The sequence below is a fragment of the Electrophorus electricus genome, chromosome 6 (assembly GCF_041902795.1).
Source record: "Electrophorus electricus isolate QZ-2024a chromosome 6, ASM4190279v1, whole genome shotgun sequence".
Lineage (NCBI taxonomy): Eukaryota > Metazoa > Chordata > Actinopteri > Gymnotiformes > Gymnotidae > Electrophorus > Electrophorus electricus.
Genome location: NC_137502.1, coordinates 6,769,910 through 6,794,655, shown reverse-complemented (window position 1 = coordinate 6,794,655; position 24,746 = coordinate 6,769,910). Strand labels below are relative to the sequence as shown.

The following is a 24,746-nucleotide window of genomic DNA, read 5'->3' as shown; positions in this document are numbered from 1 at the left end:
GCTTTCCAGGAACAAGTCGTGACAGTAAAAGCAAAAGAGCAGAAGTTGCTGGAAAGAGTGAGCACTGTGGAAAAGCTGAACTTACAGGGTCTCTTATAGCAGGTTTACTGAAGTCCTCTTCATGATGAGGTCCCCAGTTTAAACCACCAAGTGACCTGCCTTCACCCATGCTGCTCGACATACCCACCTGGGATAAGTGGTGTAGCTGAGCACCTACACACACACACACACACACACTTACAGCATTTAGCTGACACTTTTATCCAAAGCGACTTACAGTTATGACTGAGTACAACTTGAGCAATTTAGAGTTAAGGGCCTTGCTCAGGGGCCCAACAGTGGCAACTTGGCAATGGTGGGGCTTGAACCCCCCCACCTAACCAACACACACACACACACACAAACATGCATGCACGCACACACCACAGATCAGACGCAGTTTTTTACATAGAGAAGAAAGGTCTTTGTTCATCTCAATTAGCTGTACAAACACACACCTGTGGAGCCACCTACTGGCCGTGGCCTGGCAGAAGAGGGCAGTTCGTCCATGTAAGCTCCTCTGCTGTTGTAGAGCACCTCAGATGGCAGCTGCTCTCCACCTAAAGCATCTCCAGGGGGGCAGCGGGACCCCAATCCTGGCCTAGAATAACGCAGAATATTCTCAGTTGTTGCTTTGATCTGTGTGTTTGTTCATATGACTGCATCATTTCCTCTGTAGTGTGCCTGCAGGGGTTTCTGAGGTCCAGTGTGGCGCTGACAGCATAGGCAGGCCACCAGGAGTGATGAAATAAAATTATCTTATTTGAATTATTGATGGGGGACTGTGAAATGGCTTTTGACTGAGGGTGGGGGACAGACCTGGGGCATGCGGAAGGAGAGAGAAGCAAACAGACACACTGTGTAGATGGGGACGCGGGTATTGGGGACACATCACCAAACAGTAAATCATGCCTGACTACTGAATGATGACGCATGACTACTGAACGATAATGTCTGACTACTGAACGATCACGCCTGACTACCGAACGATCACGCCCGACTACCGAACGATTACGCCCAACTACCGAACGCTACTGAACTTCTTCTAACTGCTTCTAGTTGTGTCTAGTACTTCACTGCACTTGTCTGTTTAATTTTACATGGCAATTTAGTCGCCCCCAATTAGTTCCTGGCTTGGTGAATGGAATGAGAAAAAAATACATTTTATAAGCCAGTTAAAAAGTAAATACTGAACTGTGTTTTCATCTAAACGGGTCTGACTTCCAAAAGGGATCACAACAAAAATATTTTAAATTCAGGATGCAACCATTTAAGAGTAAAATGTCCATTAGAACCCAGAGCTGTATATACACATTCAGATGCAGAGACCCCAGAGAGAAAGCTTTGTAATATTCTAACTCACCTGTGCAGTAAGGCTTGGACTGTAGAAGGTGGTAGACCTAACTCAGCATATCTCTGAGGAAAGAGACAGTCACACATAGGTACAGTCACACCCACGCACAGGCACAGGCACGCGTACAGGCACACAATGTAAAATTTTAAAATTTAGAACATTTTAAACTTCTAAAATTCTAAATGCTTTCTGATTCCCTGCACCTGTATGTGGTAACTCACAATGCAACCGAGAGTGTAAATGGTACAGTCACTTTTGGACCTGTGCATCTAACTCCAGCCCGCCAGAATTTAATAAAAGCTTCACCCAGCTCCACATATAGTTCAGTTCTTTATAAAAATGCAACTGTTACAAGCACCACCAATTGAGCACCCCCCCCCCCCCCCCCCGAATTCATTGCCTTTAATGGTTTCATATTGATGGGATAGAGTAAAATGAGTCAAACTAAAACAGGAAAACAAGGAGTGACTCAAATGCAGCTCTCAGTTTTTCTGTGGAGGAAACGCCGCAGTATATAGAGCAGTGTAGCAAGAGCTTTCAGCTTTCAGAACAGAACCCTCTTTTCTCTCACATCTGGGAAAACTCCAAATATTTGATCTGGTGATGTCATTCAACTAAAATTCTGACTTCATCATTTACACACAGTTCATAAACACACACACACACACACACACACACACACACACACACACACACACAAATGGGATGTAATAAAGCCCAACCATTAACCTAATCAAATAATAACACTTAGCAATCTTCCAGCTTCCCAAGCCAAAACGTTCCACCCAGTATTAATTGAGTGGCTATATATACCAGGCGCTGCCTTTCACCCATCCACCCTTCTACACTCTGAGTTGCGTTTTTAATCAGAGGAAAGTAAGCATCATTCATTTGCACTCAGAAGAATCAAACAAACTGAGTCTGTAACTATCAAGACAGGTCCAGGGGCACACATATGGTATTCAACTTATATCAGCACCATGTTTACCCCACAGAAATACTACACCAACTTTATACCAACCTCACAGAAATGTTTACACCATCCGAACACCAACCTCAAACACACACACTTAATTATTATAACCAAATGTCCAGTCTTGCTAGAAACTGATAACCAGTGCCTAAATAAACCCATATCAATGGGTCAGTGTACCCTGCATGCACTGTCCATCTGCAAGTGTCGTCATAGAAATTATTTTACTTTCATTATAGGGTAGTCATAGCCACTTCAGGTTTTTCAAAGTCACTTCAAGCCCTTTTTCAAAAAGGGTCCTGCTATACTGTTCCCATCCAGCCGTAGGAAAATCAGCACCCAGCACCCAGCCCAGCCAAAGCATATGTGTAAAGACAAAAGGAATGTTACTGAAAGTAATGCTATATATATATATATATATATATATATATATATATATATATATATATATATATATATATATATATATATGTGTGTGTGTGTGTGTGTGCGCGTGTGCGTGTTTGTATACTGTATACTGTAGTTAGCGGTATGAAAGGGAAAACTGTCACTGTGAAGGCAAAACCTGATACCTCGCCAAAGAGAGGTAAAAATAACCTTTTACTAGCAATACTTATATGTTGTGCCTGTGATCAACAGAGTTAGTCTTACCGCAGGGAAGGGGCTAACGGCTAGGTATGAGGGGCCCCAGGGTGGGGGGCCGCGGGACGGGGGGCTGGAGGGAGCAGCTGGCAGGGACAAGCCTGCGTTACCACCCTGTGCAGTGGGCGACACCAGGGCAAAGGCGTCGTCCAGCAAGGAATGCATCTGCTGGCGGGCCTCCTCTATAGACGGCTGCGGGGGCAGGAGGTAGGGTGGAGGAGGGGGGGCATGGCCTGGTGGGGGGGACACTGGGCCCAGAAACACATCATCAGTAGGTGATGGGCTGTTGGGCTCAGGGCCCTGGTCTGGATCCGACTGGAGGGGACAAAGAAATATGTAGATACCTTATGCATATGCATATTTAATAATAACAATAAAACAGTTGAATTCATGGCTTATTAAGACTCTGATTGTTGCCACCGTAAACATAATGTCAAAAGTAAGAGTAAAAAACAGAAAGTAAGCGAAAAGATGAGTAAAGACTGAATCAGTGGGACTGACCACATATGCTATATTATTGACTCCTGGGTATTTCTTATATGTGCCATCACTGTCAGTGGTGATGAGCCTGTCTCTGTCAGCCTCTGGGACCTCTCCATTCATATATTGCTTCTTCTTCTGCCTAGGAGAACGCTTCTCTCTGCCACTATAACACACATGCATATGCACATACAAACACAAACACACATACACACGCTCACAATTATATTGGATAAGTCTAAAAGTATAATGCCAAGTAGGCGTGAGCCCAGAATGTTTATGGAAATTATTTAAAGCAGTGCCGCTGTTGGCCACATTGCCCCCAACCTTTTCTTGGGCTCAGTGTAGAGGGGGGAAATGTGCACATCTGGGTCCAAGATCTTATCAATCTGCATCTGAGCCTTCTGATAGATGTGGTCCTGCTCTTTAGGGTCCCCCAGGCCATCAATGACATCATCCATGGCAGGGAAGTCATAGTGGCCTTTCCTCTTAGCCCTCAGACGGATCTTATTGCGATGGTGCTCGATCTCAGACTTCTGCCTCAGAGCAACCTGGATCTGAACAGTGGGTGTAGTCAGGACACGCAGCAGAAAGAAACAGAAGGAAAGAGAGGTGGGGAAAGAGAGAGAGAGAGAGAGAGAGAGAGAGAGAGAGAGAGAGAGAGAGAGAGATAGAGATGGAGGGAGGTGCAGGGAGGAAGAGAGAAGAGAAAGGGAGGGATAGAGAGGGAGAGGGAGGGGAGAGAAAGAAAGAGAGAGGGAGAGACAGGAAAAGAGCTATTCCTATTTCCCAATACAGTGATACAATATCCTTCTCTTTATCCTAACCATACCTACTGAGTAAGTGAATACTGTCATCATCTTCCTCATTTACAAAGTTGACAACAGGAGTTCTAAAAAATCCTCCGATGTTATATTATCTAGGAGACAACATACAGTGTATGTTCCTAAATTACTGGCAGAAGTGTCCGCAAAGGGTTTTAGTCATTCAGGTCATTGAATTCTAGATTCTAAGACAAGGCAACCAGACTTGCAGCAAATTATTCTGTATTCACTTGAAGTGAAGTCTGGCACTTGGGGTTTGGCATGTGAGGTCTGGCATGATGTGTGGCATTTGACATGAGGCATGTTCAGTTTAGTGTATTCGATCTAGCGTGTAGCTGGCATTTGCAGTTTGACATGTGCAGTCTGGTGTGTGCAGTCTGGCGTGTGCAGTCTGGCATGTGCAGTCTGCTGTATGCAACTGTGGTCTGGCATGTGCGGTCTGGTAATATACAGTGTGGCGTGTGCAGTTTAGTGTGCGTGTTCTGGCGTGTGTGGTCTGCCGTTTGCAGGATGGTGTATGTGGTCTGGTGTATACAGTGTAGCATGTGCAGTCAGGTGTCTGGGGTCTGGAGTGTACAGTCATGGGTGTGCGGTCATGTGTGTGAGGTCTGGCCCATACAGTGTGTGGTCTGGGGTGTATGGTCATGTGTGCAGTCAGGCATGTGTGGTCAGGCGTGTGCAGTCTGGAGTGTATGGTCTGATGTATTCAGTGTGACATGTGTGGTCAGGCGCACCTCCTTGTTGATCTTGCCACTCTGGACCGTGTGGTCGGGGCCTGGGGGCCGTGGGACAGCCAGCGCAGACATGGGCTGCAGGGCGATCAGCTGGATGTTGCCGGAGAAGCGTTTGCTGGGCACGTCCGCCGAGCGGGAGATCCGGTCCACATGCTCAAACATGGAGGCTGAAGACACCTGCTCATCTGCACCTATGAGTGTAGGAGGACCTGCAGGTACCAGGGTTTGAACACTGTTGTATGAAAACCAGTTTTATAATCCATATACCATGAGGCATATGTCCAGTGTGAGACATTGATTTCATATGTTTAAATTATTTCAGTCCTTTGGAAATAGTTTTGCATACATGTACAACAAAGGAATGCACCATTCATGTCACAGTATGAAATGCTTAAATATGCTCTGTTCGTGGAGGTATCGACAACACCAGTCCAATCCAGCAGGGGGCAGCGCTTGCTGTATCTCTGTGGGTATTGACTTTCAGATAAAGTAAAAGATTTAGCAGCCAGGCATATGGACTGCAGAATAACGTTGAGGAGTCAGTTATCACACAGCATACCGTATCCAATATATAAAGCGACACTAAAGGTTTCAAGTTCTACAATTATAATTTTAAGTCTATATCAGAAAAATGTATAAATGTCCTGAATCTGATGAAATATTAATAGCAACCAAAAATACCATCTCAGAAGTATTCCTAAAAAAGAATCATAATGGGAAAATCAAATATAGATTACACAGAAACTGTTCCGTAAACTACAACACACTTTATAGACTGGAGATGCTCTTACTAATCCTATTTCTCCCTAAGAGACACAGAGAGAGAGAGAGAGAGAGAGAGAGAGAGAGAGAGAGAGAGAGAGAGAGAGAGAGATAGTCGTTATAGTGCCATATCAGCATAGTAACCCTCACCGTCCAGTCCATTGACAGCTGTCCTGCGCTGTTGCTTGGACTCCACGCTTGCTCCGTTCTGCCGCAGGTTCTCCTCAGGTGTCTCCCGTTCACTGGATGGCTCACTGCCCATCGAATCACCATCCGAAGGTGAAATCCTACAAAACAGTCCAGAGCCGAGTTCCTCACAAAGGGATTCCTACAGAATCAGAGCTCTACCAGCACCACCTGTTAAAGAGAGCAGCAGGTACGAAGCCAGGGACAGCAGGTTTCACAGTAAGAGTAAACTGAAGGTAATCCTCACTGACACAGATAAAAAGCTCCACATTACAGCACTGTGCATGTACTCACGTGGAGTGGATGCTTTCACCCGGATACTGTAATCGACTGTAAATTATGAATGTTTCCTCATTTAGATTTTGATTAATAAAATGAAAAGGCTAGTTCAGCCCAGCAACATCTGTTGAAGAATTCATAATTAACACATTTCCCTTCTTGCATTAAAAACGGTTCCATATTAGTTTAAATGAGCGTTCGCAAGGAGGGATGTGAAAGGAAGATGACAGGCTTCTGTCTTCCGAAGAGTGCTCATGTAATTTAAATAAGACTCGTGATGACAAAGCTCCCTCAGTTAGGCCTACCGAGCATCTCGGATGGTTTGCCACTACCCTCACAGCTGTGGGGCAGCGTCAAGCTTCTGCCTTAAAAACTGGAACAGTAACAGTCACCAGTCATGACTTATTGAATATTAAATAGATACAATTTGTAATGCCCTAAAGGGTTAGTTCAATAATCAATGGTATACCTCTTTTTGAGCATTACAGCAAATCATCCATATTGTTTACTGTTTCTGAATAATTTTCTTAGGTTTACAGAGATGGTGTCTGTGTGGTAATTCTACAGTTCACACAAAGACCGTATGTGTGATAATTCTACAGTTCACACCGAGATGGTGTCTGTGTAGTAATTCTACTGTTCTCACAGAGATGGTGTCTGTGTGGTAATCCTATAGTTCAAACAGAGACCTTTTCTGTATGGTAATTCTACAGTTCTCACAGAGACTGTGTGTGGTAATATAACGTGCCCTGACTCGTGCTATTACTAAGATGCAGGAACTATTGATTGGAGGGCTAGAGGGAAACACCCCATTAAAAAGCATTATATTGATTCACAGAAACCTCAGTATTGATTGGATTCCTCTCTTAAAATCAATGAATGCATGTTATTTTAATATTTTAGTATCATAACCTGAGAAATGCATTAGCAAATTAGAAGAGCCCTCGAAGGAATGTATGTTTTTCCTGTCATACATGCAACTTCAGGGCAAAAACCATGACTTCGAGGGTAATTTAGGGTCAAATGACTAAGGAATGGATGCGCAGTATAAGAGTTGCGAGTCTGGGTCATGGGGTTCTTTCTCACCGTCCCCTCTTGCGCTGGACGCTGCGAGAAGCCTTGGTGGAGGAGCTTTTGGACTTGGGCGTGGACGCCTCAACGGTCTCACCGCTCCCTGGCTCCTTGGAGGCTGAAGGCAGGGGCAGCGGTTCCTGTATCACCACCAGGTCATCCTTGCTGTGCTGGCCCAGGTGCAGCTTAGCAAAGTCGAAGCCCTTCACGCTGGCGGGCTGCAGCTGGGGGGAGCAGCACGGACAGGTGCAGGTTAAGGTGCAGGACAGAACTAACAGGAGCACGGCCATGCTGACATGGTGAGATGGGGACTGTGGCACAAGAGGGACCAATGACTGTCAGACTCATTCTGTTTAATTTAGGAGAATCAGATAAGATGACAAGTGGTATGAACACACGAAAAAAGAAGTAACCAAATGTTTTGGATAGTAGAGATGAATTAATAGATTTAAGGGGAAACATGGAAAGGCAGGTAGACATAAACACAAGGTTAAGGGCTGAATACTGGCTGCAGGGCAGAGCTGGCAGAAGTGAGCTACGTGCTGGTCTGCCTGCTTGCACGCGTGTCCGTGTGTAATGCTGTTTAATGTGCATGTTTCGATAGGGATCAACCCACCTACCATGTACTAGCTGTATATAACTCATCAACTACAATCACTCTGGAAAATCAGTTTTACTCCAAGTGATTTATCAGCTATGTTGCACACAGCCAGCTCTGAGACATCTCCGGCAGTTTCGGGGGAGATGGCTCTACTCCTCTAATGTTTCTGTACCTCCCACTCTTCTACCCACTTTCAACTTTTTCTTGTTAACCTTTTTTGGCTTTTCTACCTTTTAACACGATGCAATGCTAATCTTAGCTCAATCAAATTAAATGTTCTTTATTTTTTTTGTACTTGAACAAGAGATGCTTTCAGTTTGTAGTTTATTGTCCATGGTCCTTTGTTATCAGCACTTCCTAAAAATATGACCTATGTGAGAATGTATGTTCACTTTTTATATTTTACTGCTTAATATGCTACAGGCTATACCAACTACCTCAAGGGGTCTATACAACACTAGGGGGAAACAAACTATCATTTGCTTTCTTCTGTGTTCAAAAGCAATGAAATGAAACCTAGCCTTATGCATATGGGAGGTTTTGTTGTGTTTTCTTTTTGTACCGAACTCATACTAAAACGTGATGTGCAGACTGCGGTGTGAACCGAACCATGACTTCTGTGTACCATTACACCTCTATTTTCTACTGTAATCTACTGGTGTACTAATGTCTACAAGAGGTACTACACATCCTCAGTACCATTCTACAAGCCTCCTGTTAGACCTTCTCTCTTTCTTCTCTCACCCATATTTTCTTCTTCTTGTTTGTCTTCTTCCGTCTCTCCTCTTCTTCTTCCTCTTCATCTTCCCCCTCATCTTCATCAATGCTCTCTATTACCTCTAGCTTTTTACTCCTGACTGGGGTCATTGACCTCTGGACTGAGGGTATGAATTTCTGTAATAAAGTGCTGGACTGATTAGGGAGTGAAAGGTGGGAATAATGAAACACAGATGAAAGGGAAAGGACAGGCAGATCAAGGTGATGGAGACATACCCGGTTTTTGTTGTGACGCTAATTACACTACAACAACAAACCAATGTCACAGCGACAGCAGAAAAAAACACACACTTAGAATTGCTTCATCAGGAAGAATCATGGGAGTCTGCAGCTGTGCACATATGAAAGTTAGCTGAGGTCAGAACTAGAGTGTCCTGAAAGTGTACTTCATAAGCATACTTCATCATTTTTCAAGATGGCAGCAAACAGATGCAGTGACTAGGCTCTCTCTCTCTCTCTCTCTCTCTCTCTCTCTCTCTCTCTCTCTCTCTCTCTTTGTTTCTAACCTTTTTAGATGTTATAAGTTTATTTCTGATCAGTAAAGTAGTAGATTTGAACAAGTTTGTCAGGTCCAAGATATTTTTTACACTGTGATCATGGATCATCACATAGCTTTCCCATTCAACACTATTTTTGATCCCACCAGTGATCCTCACCATACCAGAGCTCATCAAAATTGCAAAGCAGCCAGGCAACAGAGGCAGAGGGAGAGGAAGCAGAAGCAGAGGAAGCACGCTGGGCTAGGCACCAGGCGAAAAGCTAACCTATACAGACCAGCACTTCCAGGCTTGTCCATCACCAAGGTCTCTTGCTAACAAGATGGATCAGAGTGAAAACAACTCTCTGTATTACGATCATCACAGGGACCTGGCTGAACCTTAACTTTCCAGATGCTGCTGTTGAAATAACTGGAGCCTAAGTTTACATAGTGCATCAGTCTAAGGACTCTGGGAAGAGCAGAGGATAACATACACAGAGCCATGATTGATAAGCACTGCTGCCTGGATCTGGAGTTTCTAACAGGATCATTGTAGCAGAGGATTTAAATTACACAGATCTCACAGTGGTCATGCCCAATTATGAATTTCCAGAGGGGAGAAGAAAGATACCCCAATATAAAAATATAAAAAGTATATAAAAGTATGCAAATATCCCAAGAGCATTTAAAGCTGCCTTATCTACACACCTAGGACAATCAGGTCATATTTCCCCAACTGTGACCCCATCTTACAGATCAGGATCTGCAGAACAAATTCAGCTATCAGGACAGCTCAAGTGCAGTCTAAGGAAGCCACTTCAATACTACAAGAGCGCTTTAACAGTACAGACAAGGAATTGCAGACGGAACAAACCCGGAGGAATATGCTTCAGCCTTAAATTACATAAAAATTTGTACAAAAACTATATTAACACAAAGGACAAGAAAGGTGTTTCCTAACCAAAAGTCATGGGTGAACAGCAAGTTAAGGACATTACTCAAGGAGCCAGATGCAGCACTCAGATCTTACAGCAAGCTTACAGTAAGACAAGGGGGAAACTCGAGAGAGGCATTGGGGATGCAAAGCGCAGATACAAACAGCGGATCTGAGGATCACTTCAATAACAACAACAACAACAACAACAACAACAACATCCCACATAGCATGTGGAATATCATCAAGGCATCAACTACAAGACCACCAATATGCTGCCTGGTGAAGACACCACACTTCCCGTTGTTCTGCAACAGTTCTTTGCAGGCTTTGACACTCACGGGACTGCTCTACTCATCAATCTGCCGGAGATCTGATACCGGTTCTACAGCACCACCAGGTGAGGACCACCCTGATGAGGCGAATCCTAGCAAAGGGGAAGGTTCAGATGGAGCGTACGGCCAGGTACCATACGCATGTGCCGGCCACGCAAACACCAGCTTACATAGGGGTTTACTAAAATTCAACCTCTTGTCACAACAAGCTGTCCAGCATGTCTTAAAAAGTCATGACAATGCACAGTCTGGATGATCACACTGTAATTGTCACGATTGGCCCTCATGATTGGCCTGCCATTGCATCCCGTCGCCACGGTTTCACTGTCTCATGTCATTGGTTCATGTTCTCCACTCTTGTTCCAGTCCTTGTTTTGGTTTTCACCTTCTCCTTTTTATCAGCTCTGCAATGTTAATCCTCATTAGCCAGTGTATTTAAACCCTGTGTTTTTCCCTGTTAGTTTGCTGGTCTTTGTGATCCATGCCTCTCTTGTGTTTTCACTGCCTGTGATATTGTGATTCCTAGCCTCTGTGAGTTTTCAATGCCACTGTTGTGTTTGCTCTGCCTGTGGTAGTTGTTCTAGCCTGTCATGTTTATTCTAACTTTTGTTGTGTTTGTTGTTCTAGCCATGTTTATTTCTATTCAGCATGCCAAATTATTTTCTTGGTTTTCATGTTTTCCTTTCTGTTTCATCATGTATACTGGATCTATCCATGTTGGCTCTGTGACCCTGGACCATACTAATGATTATGGATTTGCCATTAATAAATCTTACTCTTCTCAGTATATGCATCTGCCTCATGATCGCTCCATGTTACAGTAATATTATTAAACATCTTCAACATAAGAAATGTGAGCTGAATAACTGGTGGTTATTTCCATAACAATTCATGTAATACACATGTTGGATTTTGTATTTAGCTGGCCAATATTGCACATTAATTCAATACCTATCCAATTAAATATTGACTGTTAAATATTAAATGTTCTTATTGTAAGTTTATTAATACATTTAATTAGTCCATTAGTAAATTTTAACCCTTAATAGCTAATTAACCATTTTTTTTTACATGGTATCTACCCAAATGGAAATAGTAAAGGGAAGCTGTAATTTTACTCTATAAAAATATTGCTCCCACATTGATCCAATTTTGACATAATTTGACACAATTTTCTAACATTGTGTGAAGTATGAGTTTATGTTCCAGAGAAGGGACAGGTGTAGAAGTATGAGTGTACGTTTCAGAAATAGGGCTGATGTGGAAATATAAGTTTATGTTGTAGAGAAAGGGCTGAATTGGAGTTTGTAATGGTTAGCTAAGTGTGGTTAAGAGACCAGTCAGACTACAATGATTAGGAACGCCACTGCTGTGCTTTAAGAGGAAACTACTGCCTGCCTGCGTGTGTGTGTGTGTATGTATTTGTGTGCAATGTGTGTGTGTGCGTGTGACACTAAGAGCAAAAGAGGGGTCTGTCCAAGGCAACGGTTACAGTTACTGTATGTGTATCAGTGTGAATCTGACACTATGTGTGTTTGTTAATAAGGGAAACTGCAACTGCAAATGAAGTTCTGTGACATGACATGAAAATAATTCTGAACTGATCCAGAAACACCTGTGAACATGGCCTGGGAGTGTCTGAGATCAGTCCCACACAGAGAGTAGCAGTCCAGAGCAAAGAAGCACAGGGACCAAGGCTGACATCTCAATCAGTCCTTTAGCAGTGCAACCCAGCAAGCAACACACACACACACACACACACACACACACACACACACACAGACACACACAAACACACATACACACACAGACATATGGCCAAGCTCAGTGGGAGATCAGTGGCAGATCAACGGTGGCCAGTGGGAAGTCAGTGGGAGATCAGTGGTGACTAAGAGATCAGTGGGAGATCAGTGGTGACTATGGGTGATCAGCGAAAGCTCAGTGGAAGATCAGTGGTGACTATGGGAGATCAGCGAAAGCTCAGTGGAAGATCAGTGGTGGCTATGGGAGATTGGATGGAGATGAGTGGGAGATCAGTGGTGGTCATGAGAGATCAGTAGATCCTTGGTGTCTGTAGGAAATCAGAGGACACTCTGAGAGATCAGTGGGAGATCAGTGGTGACCATGGGAGATCAGTAGATCCTTGGTGTCTATAGGAAATCAGAGGACACTCTGAGAGATCAGTGGGTGATCAGTGGTGGCCATGGGAGATCAGTAGATCAGTGGTGTCTGTAGGAGATCAGTGGTGTCTGTAGGAGATCAGTGGTGGCTGTGAGAGAAAAGTTGACCCTGACTTACTTTCTGCCTTTGCTGGGCGGCGTTCACAGCGTCTGGCTGGAACTCCAGCTTATCTGTGCGGCACAGTTTCCAGTACAGCACAGTTATGATGATCACCACCAGCACCACAGGCACCACCACACCCACTATAATCCATGTGGTGGTGCTCTCCATCTCCGAGGCTGATGACATCTCCTTCTCTACAGCTAAACACACAGACGCGAACAGAGCGTCACAAACATAATTACATGCTTACCTTACATACTGCATAATTACAGTACAAAATACATACACTGAATTCCACGTTGATGGTCACTTGTGTTAAAGTACTGGATGTAGTATGAGTCAAAAAGAGCACAAGCTAGCATTTAATAGCACTTCAGGGCCAGAGCCATGTGCTTGGCAGCCTGGGATGACAGTGAATTACTGTAAAGCTTGTGAATATGTGTGTGAGCCAGAGTGCAGAGACAGTTGCTCAGGTCTGCTGGTAGAGAACAGGAAAGAACTGCATTAAGTGTAATGAAACCAGAGGCCTTCTCCTGCTGTAGGTGAAGCAGCTGAAATTCTGCCAGCATCCCAGCACTCGGCATGCTGCACTCATTAAAGCCTCCGCTTTTCTGTTTACAGTGCTGATAACTGAAGTACTCGCTTCTCAAATACCACTGTACTGAGTAACGCAAGGACAGGAGAGCAGCTAGAAGCATTTGATTAAAACCAACTGAGAAAGGGAAGGCTCCTTTAAAGGGTTCGTGTGTGTTGATCCTGGGATGACACTCACGCTGAGCGAGAACGCCCTGGATGCGGTAACCCAGCACTATGGCCGCGTGCTGCACGTTCAGCCGGTTGAGTAGGCCAGCAGTGGTGATCGCTGGCATCCTCTCGCCACTGGAACCTTCCACAAAGTAGATCATTTCCAGGGGTTTATCGGTCCCTGCCGCCCGAGTAGTCTGCACCATCTGCATCAAACAACACACACGACACAGCACATCACAGTTAATTATTTCAAATATACCAATACCACTTGCGACAGAATCAAACACACAAAAGACACCCTTTTACACACACACACATCCACACACACACACACACAAACACTCACACACAAACTCATACCCACACCCACACCCACACACAAATGCAATAATAAACATAAAAAAAATAAGGTGGCAAAAAGAATATTAGGTCAATGAGGGCTGGAGAGAAACCTGGGCTGTCCGTGCAGCATCTGGTTCACACAAGGTTACTGTGGTGGTAAAGGGAGACAGTACCTGAACTTGACCTACATAAGAAATTCTCAGTACTGGGCTCCAGTTAGCCAAGCTCCTTTCCCTGCGGATCTCCTGCTAGCTCCCTTTCCAGACTGTATTAAAAAGTAAGTAGCTTACAGAAGCAACATCCTGACAGTGTAAGATCGGTCTCAGCTATATTACTAGGCAATTTAGCAGTGTGCAGACCATCTACACCATCCAGAAATGACAGAAAACTGCTCCAAGAATTCAAAACATGACTATTTCTGATGGACACAGATACCATGAAAAATCTTCTAATTATATTATTTGTGATATTGACATTCATAATTAGATATATTAAATTTTTTATGCATGCTATAATTAGATATGCATTACCAATAGATCATATATTCATATTCTGCTAATTAGTTCATTAAAGGAAATGTTAGTAACAGTGAAGGTTGCATTATCTCATCGAGAGCAGCAGTGTTTTGGAGGGAACCAAAAGGTCAGTATGTGCAGGAGGGTTGATGTAAAAGCAGTTTTTGAATCACTCCACACTGTGCAAACAGACTGTCCCATTTTTTGTACCCCCTACAGAACAGGAAAAGCCCCTCTCAGTCCAGGATGAACAGACAATTGGTTTGAGGATGACTCTAGCTGTCTAGGAGGAGGGTTCAATAATTGATCAGCTAGCTGCCCTGTGGGGACAGCAGGAGCCAGTGAGCTGCTCTGTGGCCCAGGGATGAATAGAGATGTTGCCATGGATACTTGTGGGTCTGAATCATAGACGGTATCTGAATGATGGTGTGCAGAATGGGGCAGGTGCTGGGCTGGGGGTGTTGAGGCGGGAGGCGTGACAAAGAGCCATTTAGAAGCCAGAGACGCTGAGACGTACGGGAATTTCCATAATGCGGGTTTCCATTTTAACCCACACAGATGTATCACAGAGGAACTAAGCAAGCGTCTCACACACACACACGTACACATACTCATACAAACCCAAATGCACACACTTAGAAACACACACAAACCCAAACCCACACCTGCAGAAACACACACCATCCCAAACACAGGCTCCGGAGGCCCCCGCAGAAGGAGCTAAACAACTGCAGCAGTTGAATTTTTCCTTTTCCCTACAGAAAAAGCAAACAAGCAATATTTGCATGAAGGCACGGCAACAGACTTGAGCATTTTGTTACCTGCACGCTGCTGTTGCCAACGCTGGTGGCTCGTCGGAAGCGCCGCACTCTGCCAAGCTCCTCCCCCATCTCCTCCCTTAGCACCTCCCCCAGCAGTACTGCTAGTCTCCTCTCCATACTGGCCTGGAAAATCCTGTCACTCACATGTTGCTCAGCCACGCCCAGTAACACTGAACACACACACACACAAAACACATCTAAGCATCTCACAGAAATACAATCAACATGAAACAGCTAAAGGAGAAATAAGACTTTAGCAGAATAAAGTAAAAAAAACAAATAATGATGAGAATGGCACACCTGTTCTCACCCAGGAGGATCGCAGCAGCTGGGTGGTGTTCAGCTCAGGGTAGTGGAATGCTGTGGACGCAGGAAATACATCATTAGCCAGAGGCTGGGCATGATACAGTGACCCATCCGTAGAACAAACGGAGTGATGGAGTACATGGATGGACCGTGGATGTATGTCAGTGAAGACTCACGCTCTGCTATCTGCTGAACAGGGTAGCCAATGTAGTAGCTGAACTCCACCACGCTAAGTTGTCTCAGGAGGGTGCTGACCTCTGACCCCAGTATGTACCCATGAGCCTCACAAACCAGAAAGGTGATGTCTATTGGCCCAGTCAACTGTCTTTGTGTCTTGGTCACAGGACTTAGAGTGATATTCAACACCTGAAATGCAGTTTGGAACCTTTTACTTTGCTACACATGAAAAGAAAAAAAGAAACACCATTTTAAAAATGTGTGCAGTTCATGAGTGAGAAAAAAAAGCCCTCCAGTATTATTGCCATTCTTGGTAAAGATAAGCAAACGTGGTGTGAAAATGTCTGTTGTTTATCAGCTTTATCTTACACTTTAATGAGAGAAATGTAACCTTGCTGGAAGGTTAAATTATTCAAAGGAAGAAAAATCCTCCAAAAGGAAATAAACATGATGAAAAACTCATGTCACAGTTATTGGCATCCCAGCGCTCTCTTTGCCAGTTTAAACATGCTGAGCTGGAGAAAACGCATTAAGGAATATGTGACACTATTCCTTCAGACAAACTCTTTCCAGAGTCCTTAGTTCCTGTTTGGGGACTCTCCTTTTGATCTCACCCCACAAGACCTCAGTGGGTTTGGGTCAGAGGACTGGGGTGGCCAAGCTTGAGTCTGTGGTCAGCGAAGCAGTTTTTGTCCTGCTAGATCCATCCATGACCCAGTCCTGCCTGCCAGTCTCTATAATGTCCTGGTATTTGACAGAGCCCATGTTCTTTTCTTTATCACTTTGAATTTGATTTACATTAAACCCACCACTAGTCTGTTGTCAAAAAGATACTTTTGCCTTGTCTGACCACACAATGTAATTCCAAGGTTCCAGTGATGTTTACTGAACTCACGACATATAATACAGGAGATTAGTAGTAACAGGCTGAAATATTTCTTTCATATTTTCAGTGTAAGATCAAGGTGATAAACAAAGAAATCTGTAAATCTTCGTTATTTTTCCCCTCATATTTATAAAATGTGCTGATGAACCTGGAGCACGCTGAATAATTCTACCACACACATTGGCTAATGCCAAAAAATAACTTCTATTATAATCATAATTATATTTAAAATTCAGCAGAACCACCCCAGGTTTAGGTGTGCTTGTAAAAACATCAGCTGCATCCAAATCACATTAAAATGTGAAATTGAGGGCTGGGTAACAACATTCAGTCCCAGTCTCCTATGGCAACAAATTTCACTCATTAATTTTGTTGCCTTGACAACTGCTGAGGCGAACTGTGCATGTTATTTTCCCCAAATCCAGACAGAGCAAACAGCTGAGGTGATGTCATTTCACCACATGGGGAACAGCTGAAATGGCTTAGCCCTCTGATCAGTACGCACAACAGGTTAGAACAAGGGCAGGAAAAAACAGTCAAGTGTTTTATTTCTGAGTGAAAAGATGCTTCAGACTGAAAAATGGATTCATTTCAGGGGTTTAATCCATCATATTACCTGATCTAAAACAGCCACCACTTAAATTTTCTTTTTTTTTTTTTTTCAACTTTTTCATTTTTTTCATAAAAGCCTGTTGAACAAAACTGCCAGAAAAAGCAAGCAGTTAGGTGGAATGTGGGGGATGAGGCCTGAATCACTGGTCTCAGGCACTCAACAGTTTGTGTGAAAAGCGTGAGCTGTTCTCACCATGGGAATGTTATTCCTATTGGCCTGTGAGTAAGGCTAGATCTAACGATAAGGTTACTCAGCTCAGACATAAACAGCAAAATGGTCAGAATACAAACATATAATCTTACATGTACCCTAACTGTCTACTCTCTATGGCCATATATTTTAAGACAAGTTATTAAACATACTTAAAAATGGTCACAGAAGAGGTAGGAACATAGAAGTCCAGCATGCATTCTCACAGTGTGATAGAGGAGAGCAGTGCTTACTTGCACGGTGAAGTTCATGGCCCCTTGTGAGCGGCGGCGAACCTCAGCAAAGGCCATGGTGAGGCCTTTCTCAATGTGCTGACTGAACATGCACATGTGTATGTTGACGTCACTGGGGACAAACTGAAGCACTGCAGAGAGAGAGAGAGAGAGAGGGGTGCATTAAATACAGAGCTTCCACTTTCATATTTAAGATCACTTTGCCTCATGAAATAACTACTCTAGCTATAACAGCACTGGCATAATTGCACTGAAATGCATGGATGAGGTAGGTGTGTGTGAGTGACACGTGCAGCTCTACCAGAGTGGACATGGTACTGTAGGCCCACCACATCTCTGAGGGGGGACACACTGAGTATGGAGCGAGAGGAACGTGTAGCCTTGCGTAGCGTGTTGATGACTGATGCAGCAGTGTAGACAACAGGACCAGATACAGCCCGAAACACAAAGTCTGGAGGGGCTTTCACTACCTATGTGAACAAACACACACACACACACACACACAGAGCAAGGCAATAATAAAATCAACGCAAATAGCTCCTATACAGTCAAACATAACATACATACATTAACATACATGCATCACAATTTCACCAAATTATTTCAACTTGCTACACTGTCATGCATCAAGACAAACCCACCCACGCCATTACTTTGAATCGTTTGGAAAGAAATTAGTACAAGAAGTGCTCTAATCTATGTTTATAATATGGAAACGTGTTTACTCCTTTCATGCTAGCAATGACGCCCATCTTTCTGGTGTGTTTATATAAAATCAGCAGATAAAGTGGGGCAGGAAGAGCTGCGTTTTTCCGGATGCACTTCTAAAACACGACACAAAGCTAAAGCACTGCCACAGTCCACAGCTGTAGTGACAGTGTTTAAAGTTTACACGGTCACCTACAGAAGGCAGAAATCAGACCTAATGTGTCACACTACAAAACCCATTAGGGTGATACTGAAATTCTATCACTTTATCAAGTTCTTTTCCATAAAAGACAGTTTGAAGTTCCTAGAATCTATTATGAACCCAAAATGTGCTACAAGTAGTCAGAACCTGCTACTAGTTTAAACCATGTATGCACCAAAATTTACTCATGCATTTTCATGATCTCTGACATACCTGTAGTTCGACTGATCGATTGAACTCAGCTTTGAGGATCTCTCTGACCTTGGCTTTAGCATAGCTAGCTGTGGACCCGGATAGGAAACCTGGATCAGCCAAGAGGGAAGATCACAAATACAATAAAACATACTATTTTATGTTTTCAACACAGCAAGTGCCTTAATCTCTAGGTAGATTTCTTATCACATTATCAAGCTTTACTTCTTTCTTTCCTTTATTCAAACTGTCAAAAGTCTATTTGAAAGCATACAAAAACTCCCTGAAAAGAAAGCAGCCATGAAGAAACATGCATCTTACCGACTCGCACTAAGTAGGTGTCAGGCTCAGTGATGTTGCAAAGGTACTCCCGCACAGTAGTAGTCTCGGGGGTGGACTTAAGGGTTGTCACTGACTGAGCTTCAACTGTTGTGGGCAGGGTAGCGCTGTCTGAAGTCTCAGTCACGGGGTTTGTGACAGCTGATGGAGATTCCACAGTGGCCTCATCATGTATTACTGAAGTAGATGGAGTTTCTACAGTTATAACAGGCCTCTCTGATGGTGCTCCTGTGGTGGCTCGGTCAGCCCTCTCTGTCATAGGATGGATAAAGGTATCGTTGTAAGTGGATCCAGTGGGGGATGTAGAGGCACTGAGAGTGTGTGTTAATACATGACTGGTCAGTGCTGGTGTAGGAAAAGGTGTTGCTGTCCAGCTGGAGTTTGCAAACCAGTAGATGTCTGTGTCATTTGATGGTGCGTCACCAGGTTCCTCTGCAACAGTGAATGGGACCAATAGTGACGTAGAGGTGCTATTTGGTACAGATTCAGTGCTAATCCAATCAGGTGTTGAGGCCAGATCCCACAGTGAAGTAGAAAAATCAACAGAGGGAGTTAATGTGACCGATGGATCAAGAAATGGCTCCGTGGTGTTTATTAGATGAAGTCCCCCTTCTGACAGATCCAGGACAGTACTGTTAAATGGATCAAAAACAGAGATGTCTGTAGAAGATTCTTCAGTCCAGGAGTTGTTGTCTACAGTCAGTGGCACTCCGTATATCTCTGTTAGCATGTGACTCAGATCAACACTGTCTGTGCTGGTAGCCTTGCTGGTAATATGAGCAGTGCTTACAGGAACGAGAGATAAGTACTTGGAACTTGTGTGATTACTCTTCTGCTCTGGCAGATTTTCAGTGCCCTTTGAGAGTTGGATGGTATAGTACTCCAGGCTGTTCATATCAGGCAGAAGAACATCAGTGGGCTCAATGGTAATGTTGTCAGGCCAGTCAGTATCAGAACTTTCTTTAGCTGAGCTGCTCTGATTTAAAGAGGCAGAAACAGTGGGTAGAATGGGTGAGGAATGCATTGCTGTTGGCTGAATGACTGGGATGCCTGAGTAGATGGTAGTGTACATGGGTAGATGGGTTGTAATGTTGAGAATACTGGTAGGGGGCCTTGGCAAGGCAGCAAGATTAGAGGTTGTTACACTTGAGGAAAGGGCAATTTGTCTATTGTGTGCAGTTTCGTTTACATTAGGGGTAGTGGATGTATTGTGGTTAAGAGCAAAGGTCAGGTTAGGAAAAGTGGTGGCATGTGTGCTGGACATAGCTCTAGTGGGACTAGGAGACAGGTGTCTGGAATACAATGGCTTCACCACTCTTGTGGGAAAAGATGTGTCATAGGACACAGAGTTTGAGTCCTCAAAGTCATACATGTCAGAGGGAAGACTGGTGACCACAGAGTTAGAACCCACGAAGGACAGAGTTTCTAAGTAATCTCCAGAACCGTAATCCACATCCATAGTACTGGTTAGGAAGATGTTCACTGGTGGGCCCATAGTTGGCTCTGTAGAATATGTCACATGATGGTTTCCAAACAGAGCATGACTAGGATTTAATAGGTGAACATCTGAATTGGCATCATTTTGAATATTTAAGTCATGACTAGGATGTATATGATCAAAGTCTCTGATTCTTCTAGAAGGTTCTACTCGGTCTCCAGAGGCAGTGTGTAATTCAGGGGAAGGAAAAGGTGATTCTTCAGGAGAGTCCAATCCAGCTGAAAGTAATCGAGAAGAGATGTTTAAAGCTGGCATTGAAAATTTGGGTGAAGTTAATGAGCGCTGGATGCCTGATGAACCAGTTCCGTGGTCAGAGGACACACGATGAGCCTTCACATTCCGTGTCAGCCTTGGGGAAACTTCAAAGCCCATTCCCTTTCCTTTAGCCCACTCTGAGGAAGTGGATGCTAGGACAGAGAGTGGCTCTGGGTCACGGATTGCTAATCCAAACACAGTACGACTATAGTAATTCTCCGAGTCTTTGGGTGGGTCAGTGATAGGCCTTGAGTGTCCCGAGGGTTTAGAGGAAGAAGTATGTAAGGCAGAGGGTGAATCTGTGTAATGTGGCACTTTCCCCAGAGACTGCTGTGACATGTTGGAAGCCAGCAAAGGCCAGTCTGAAGGAGACAAAAAGACACAGAACATTCAAAGTCCTGATCTGCAAGACAGACCTCTTTTTAACACTAGCAAAAACAAAAATATTTACTTCCACAGATCATGCATATGATATCCTTTCACAGTGTAGGCTATGTAAGATTAAGAACATCACTGGTGTGACTAATCATAAGACAGCTCAAATAGCTCAACTAGATTAATGGTCAGTACTGACTGAAACTGTAACATCTTTAAATAATACAATATTTGACAGCATGTAACAAACATCACCTACAAGCAAACAAAATACATTTGGTTAAAATTAAAAAAACCTAATTTGGTAACATTTATATTTTGGATTTTGGAGGATGTTCCACTTTGAAATATTAAGACTGGAGAGAAGTGAGTGTTACATTTTATCTTAAACTAATGAATTAAAATCTTTTGGCCTAGACGTTAAAGGCTTTTCATTAAACTCACACTGCACATGACTCCTGGGAAACTTGCCTGTTTGATTATTTGAGTTTGTGAGCTGAGCTGTTTTTTTTTTAATCTTGGTTTTTTGCTGCTCTTGTGAAATGAATAAACATACACAATAAAAAACAAAAACAACAACTGCAGGATTGTGCCACTTATCAGCAAAGTAGTGAAATGTCAAAATCAGTAAAGATCACAGTCCAATAGTGTAGATTGTTCATCTTTTTTGCACCTAATATTTTTTGATAAGTGGTAAAACCTCAAAGCTGACTTATTTTAATATATTTTAATATGTTTTTCATTCAAATATTTAAAAATAATGTGGGGTTCACAGGGGCTCATTGTCTTATGGGCCAGTCTAAGATTTAAGATTTTTTTGTGCCCTGCTAGCAAATGACAGCCCTTAACTAGTATAACATAGACAGAATATATGGCCCTCAGATAAAATGACTCAGACATTCAAAAGTTCAGGTAAAAAGCTTCACTATTCTATATTTTAAAAGTTTAGATGAGATTTATAAACAGCTTAAACAATTCTAACATTTTTATTTCCAATATAGATAAACAGAAAAAGGCAGCTTCATTTGATGTGTATGACAGCAGCGCGCTTTCAGGAATTGTTTCTATTTCATTTCTTCCTCTTCACTGGTAACTGTGATGATTACACAAGGTACAGTCTCTAACAAGCAGAAGTTGTCTGGAGACACTACTTCCACAAAACCTCTTTTCAATAATTAACACAGAGCTTTCAAGTGGGGTTCCTAAGTGCACCATGAGTTTGCTCGGTTATGTGCAAAAACAGTGTTATAAATTATCCAATAACACAGGCTTTAGGATGCGAAGAGAGGCTGGTGTATAAAGACTGGCAGTATATTCAGTAGCAGCTGTGCAGTAATGAAATGGCCCTTTCTAAGGAGGATGGAGAGGAAAGGTGAGAAGCTTCTTAATGACAGAATGGCTCTCCTTTGGGGAAGTGAGGGTAGTGCTTGGCACCTCAGTAGGAATCCTGGCATTACATGACAGCACAGCTCTGTGAAGGACGGATGGGTTGTAAATTCCTACAACAAAGTGACCACTCAGTCAACACTATTTATATCCATGTCATGGACTTTAGATCCTGAGAACAGAACCCTGGAATTGGCTGACAGAAAAACGTCTGTTAGTCAAATAGGATCTGAACCACTCCAGAGCAATATTTTTTAATTCTCAGAGAGTGCTCCAAGTGAGAGATGAGGAAGGCTACGGTCTACTGCGTCAAAAGAAGTTGTAAGCCAAAAGCATTAAAATGAGAGTCCCCAGAGTCAGTAACTAAGAACAGATCAACTTTTAAAAGTGCAAATTCAGTGCTGTGGAATGGTTTGTCTAAAATACTACATGTATCTAAAAATGACTGCAGTTACAGTATGATTTTTTCTAAAATTTTTGAAAGAAATGGGAGTTTAGAAACTGATCTATAACTAGAAGGAACTAAGGCATCTAGACTGGATTTTTAATTAGTTATTGTGCCACTGCATGTTTGAAATTTGTTGGTACAATACCCGAGGCAAGACTGCTGTTTATAATACCTTGGATAACCGGCCCAGTTGACTCAAAAGCTCTTTAAAGAGGCAATGGGGACACATCTATGGGACAAACTGATAAATTCATGACCTATATCTTTTTTAAAAAGAAAATGAGACAGGCCCAAACTGATTAAAAAAAGCAGAGCAGGTGGCAGGATTAGATGGGTCATAAGAAGGGGGTGAAATAAGAGATCTAATGCTTGTAATCTTGTCACCAAAAAATATTCTGTTCTATCCTATTTTCTCTATACATGATTCCTCTAGAGGCCATCCTTAGAAAATATGGTATTTCTTTTCATTGTTATGCAGATGACAATGAAATTAATTTACCTCTGCAACAGAAGGAACATAATTACCTAAAACCATTATTGAATTGCTTTGAGGATATAAAAGCTTGGATGGCCTTTTCAAATTTTAATGAAAATATAACTGAAATCCTAATTCTTGGCCTCAGGACTGCCTGTGATACCCTATGGTCTAGGTCTATTTTCCTTGGAAGTTTCCCCCATAAACTTCAGTTAATAAACTATTAACTGACCATCTCTTGCTGGTCGTCCATAAGTCAAGGTTGAAGCAAACTTTTGCAGTTATGGCTCCTAAGCTTTGGAATAAGCTCCTGTTATATTAGACTGGCCCCCACGTTATCTGTTTCTAAATCTCATCATAAAACTCATTTTTATTGCTTGGCTTTTAACTTGGTATAAGAGCTCATCTTTTTTTATTACAACTTTTGTTTTATTGTGCTGTTTTTGTCCATCTCTGTTGTTTGTCCTTTGTGTTAGTTTAAACTGGTCTTTGTGTCTTATTGATCTGCCTATTGATCTTATTGATCGATATCTTATTGATCTAGTTGTGGCTAATTTGACTGTACAGCACATTGGTCAACTGTTGTTTTTAAATTTGCTTTATAAATATATGAATGAATTGAAATGAACTTTGGATTAATCTAATTTGTGACATTTAAAGACTGGCTTTCCAAACAAAAGCTTAATGTGAATTTTGACTGAATAATATTGTTTGGGACCGGTGTCTGTCTGAAAAGCCAGGCCTTTACAATAGCTTAAATATATATCCTAACTCACTGAAACATAACCAACAGACATGACTCAAAGAATCATCATAAACTCCCATTGCTTGCAATCTATAATTATCCCTACCATTCTTAACCAGTGTAGAATGACATTCGGCCAGAGACCATTGAACACAATTCAAGATTCCAACCAGCAGTCAGACAGATGGCTCTGTGTGGCAGGAGCAGCAGACATCCCTCAGCCTTTTGAAGCAACTGCTCTCCCGTGATTTGCATTCAGCAATTTTCCAGGACACCAAACTATATTATATAGCTATATTTAGACTTGCACATACTATGAAAAAACAAGAAATCAATGGAAAATGAGTAAAGCAGTGTGCAAAAGATATAAGTAAACACCAGTCCTGTGTAGACAGGCTTTGCATCAGAACAACGGTGTTTCCCTAAATAAGATAGAGCCCTTGGCTTTCCTCCTACTTTCCGAAAGCAGAGTTTTCCTCCTCCAACACAGAATTATAGCAAAAACTAAAATCCTGTGCCAC

General features: G+C 42.8%; 1 protein-coding gene across 2 annotated transcripts in view; it reads right to left on the bottom strand.

Annotated features, from left to right (window-relative positions):
* Positions 1 to 24,746, bottom strand: part of si:ch211-1e14.1 (UPF0606 protein KIAA1549) — a 52,443-nt gene that overhangs the window by 2,185 nt on the left and 25,512 nt on the right. For both annotated transcript variants that reach the window (XM_026999508.3, XM_026999509.3), the window contains 18 exons: positions 19,026 to 21,158; positions 18,726 to 18,814; positions 17,904 to 18,072; positions 17,603 to 17,733; positions 15,660 to 15,849; positions 15,478 to 15,537; positions 15,178 to 15,347; positions 13,525 to 13,702; positions 12,768 to 12,952; positions 7,360 to 7,568; positions 5,959 to 6,095; positions 5,047 to 5,255; positions 3,816 to 4,045; positions 3,510 to 3,654; positions 3,018 to 3,323; positions 1,403 to 1,455; positions 498 to 640; positions 86 to 213 (listed from right to left, as the gene is read on the bottom strand). In XM_026999508.3, coding sequence (XP_026855309.2) covers positions 86 to 213; positions 498 to 640; positions 1,403 to 1,455; positions 3,018 to 3,323; positions 3,510 to 3,654; positions 3,816 to 4,045; positions 5,047 to 5,255; positions 5,959 to 6,095; positions 7,360 to 7,568; positions 12,768 to 12,952; positions 13,525 to 13,702; positions 15,178 to 15,347; positions 15,478 to 15,537; positions 15,660 to 15,849; positions 17,603 to 17,733; positions 17,904 to 18,072; positions 18,726 to 18,814; positions 19,026 to 21,158 — 4,865 coding nt within the window. The remainder of the gene's footprint in view (positions 1 to 85; positions 214 to 497; positions 641 to 1,402; positions 1,456 to 3,017; positions 3,324 to 3,509; positions 3,655 to 3,815; positions 4,046 to 5,046; positions 5,256 to 5,958; positions 6,096 to 7,359; positions 7,569 to 12,767; positions 12,953 to 13,524; positions 13,703 to 15,177; positions 15,348 to 15,477; positions 15,538 to 15,659; positions 15,850 to 17,602; positions 17,734 to 17,903; positions 18,073 to 18,725; positions 18,815 to 19,025; positions 21,159 to 24,746) is intronic.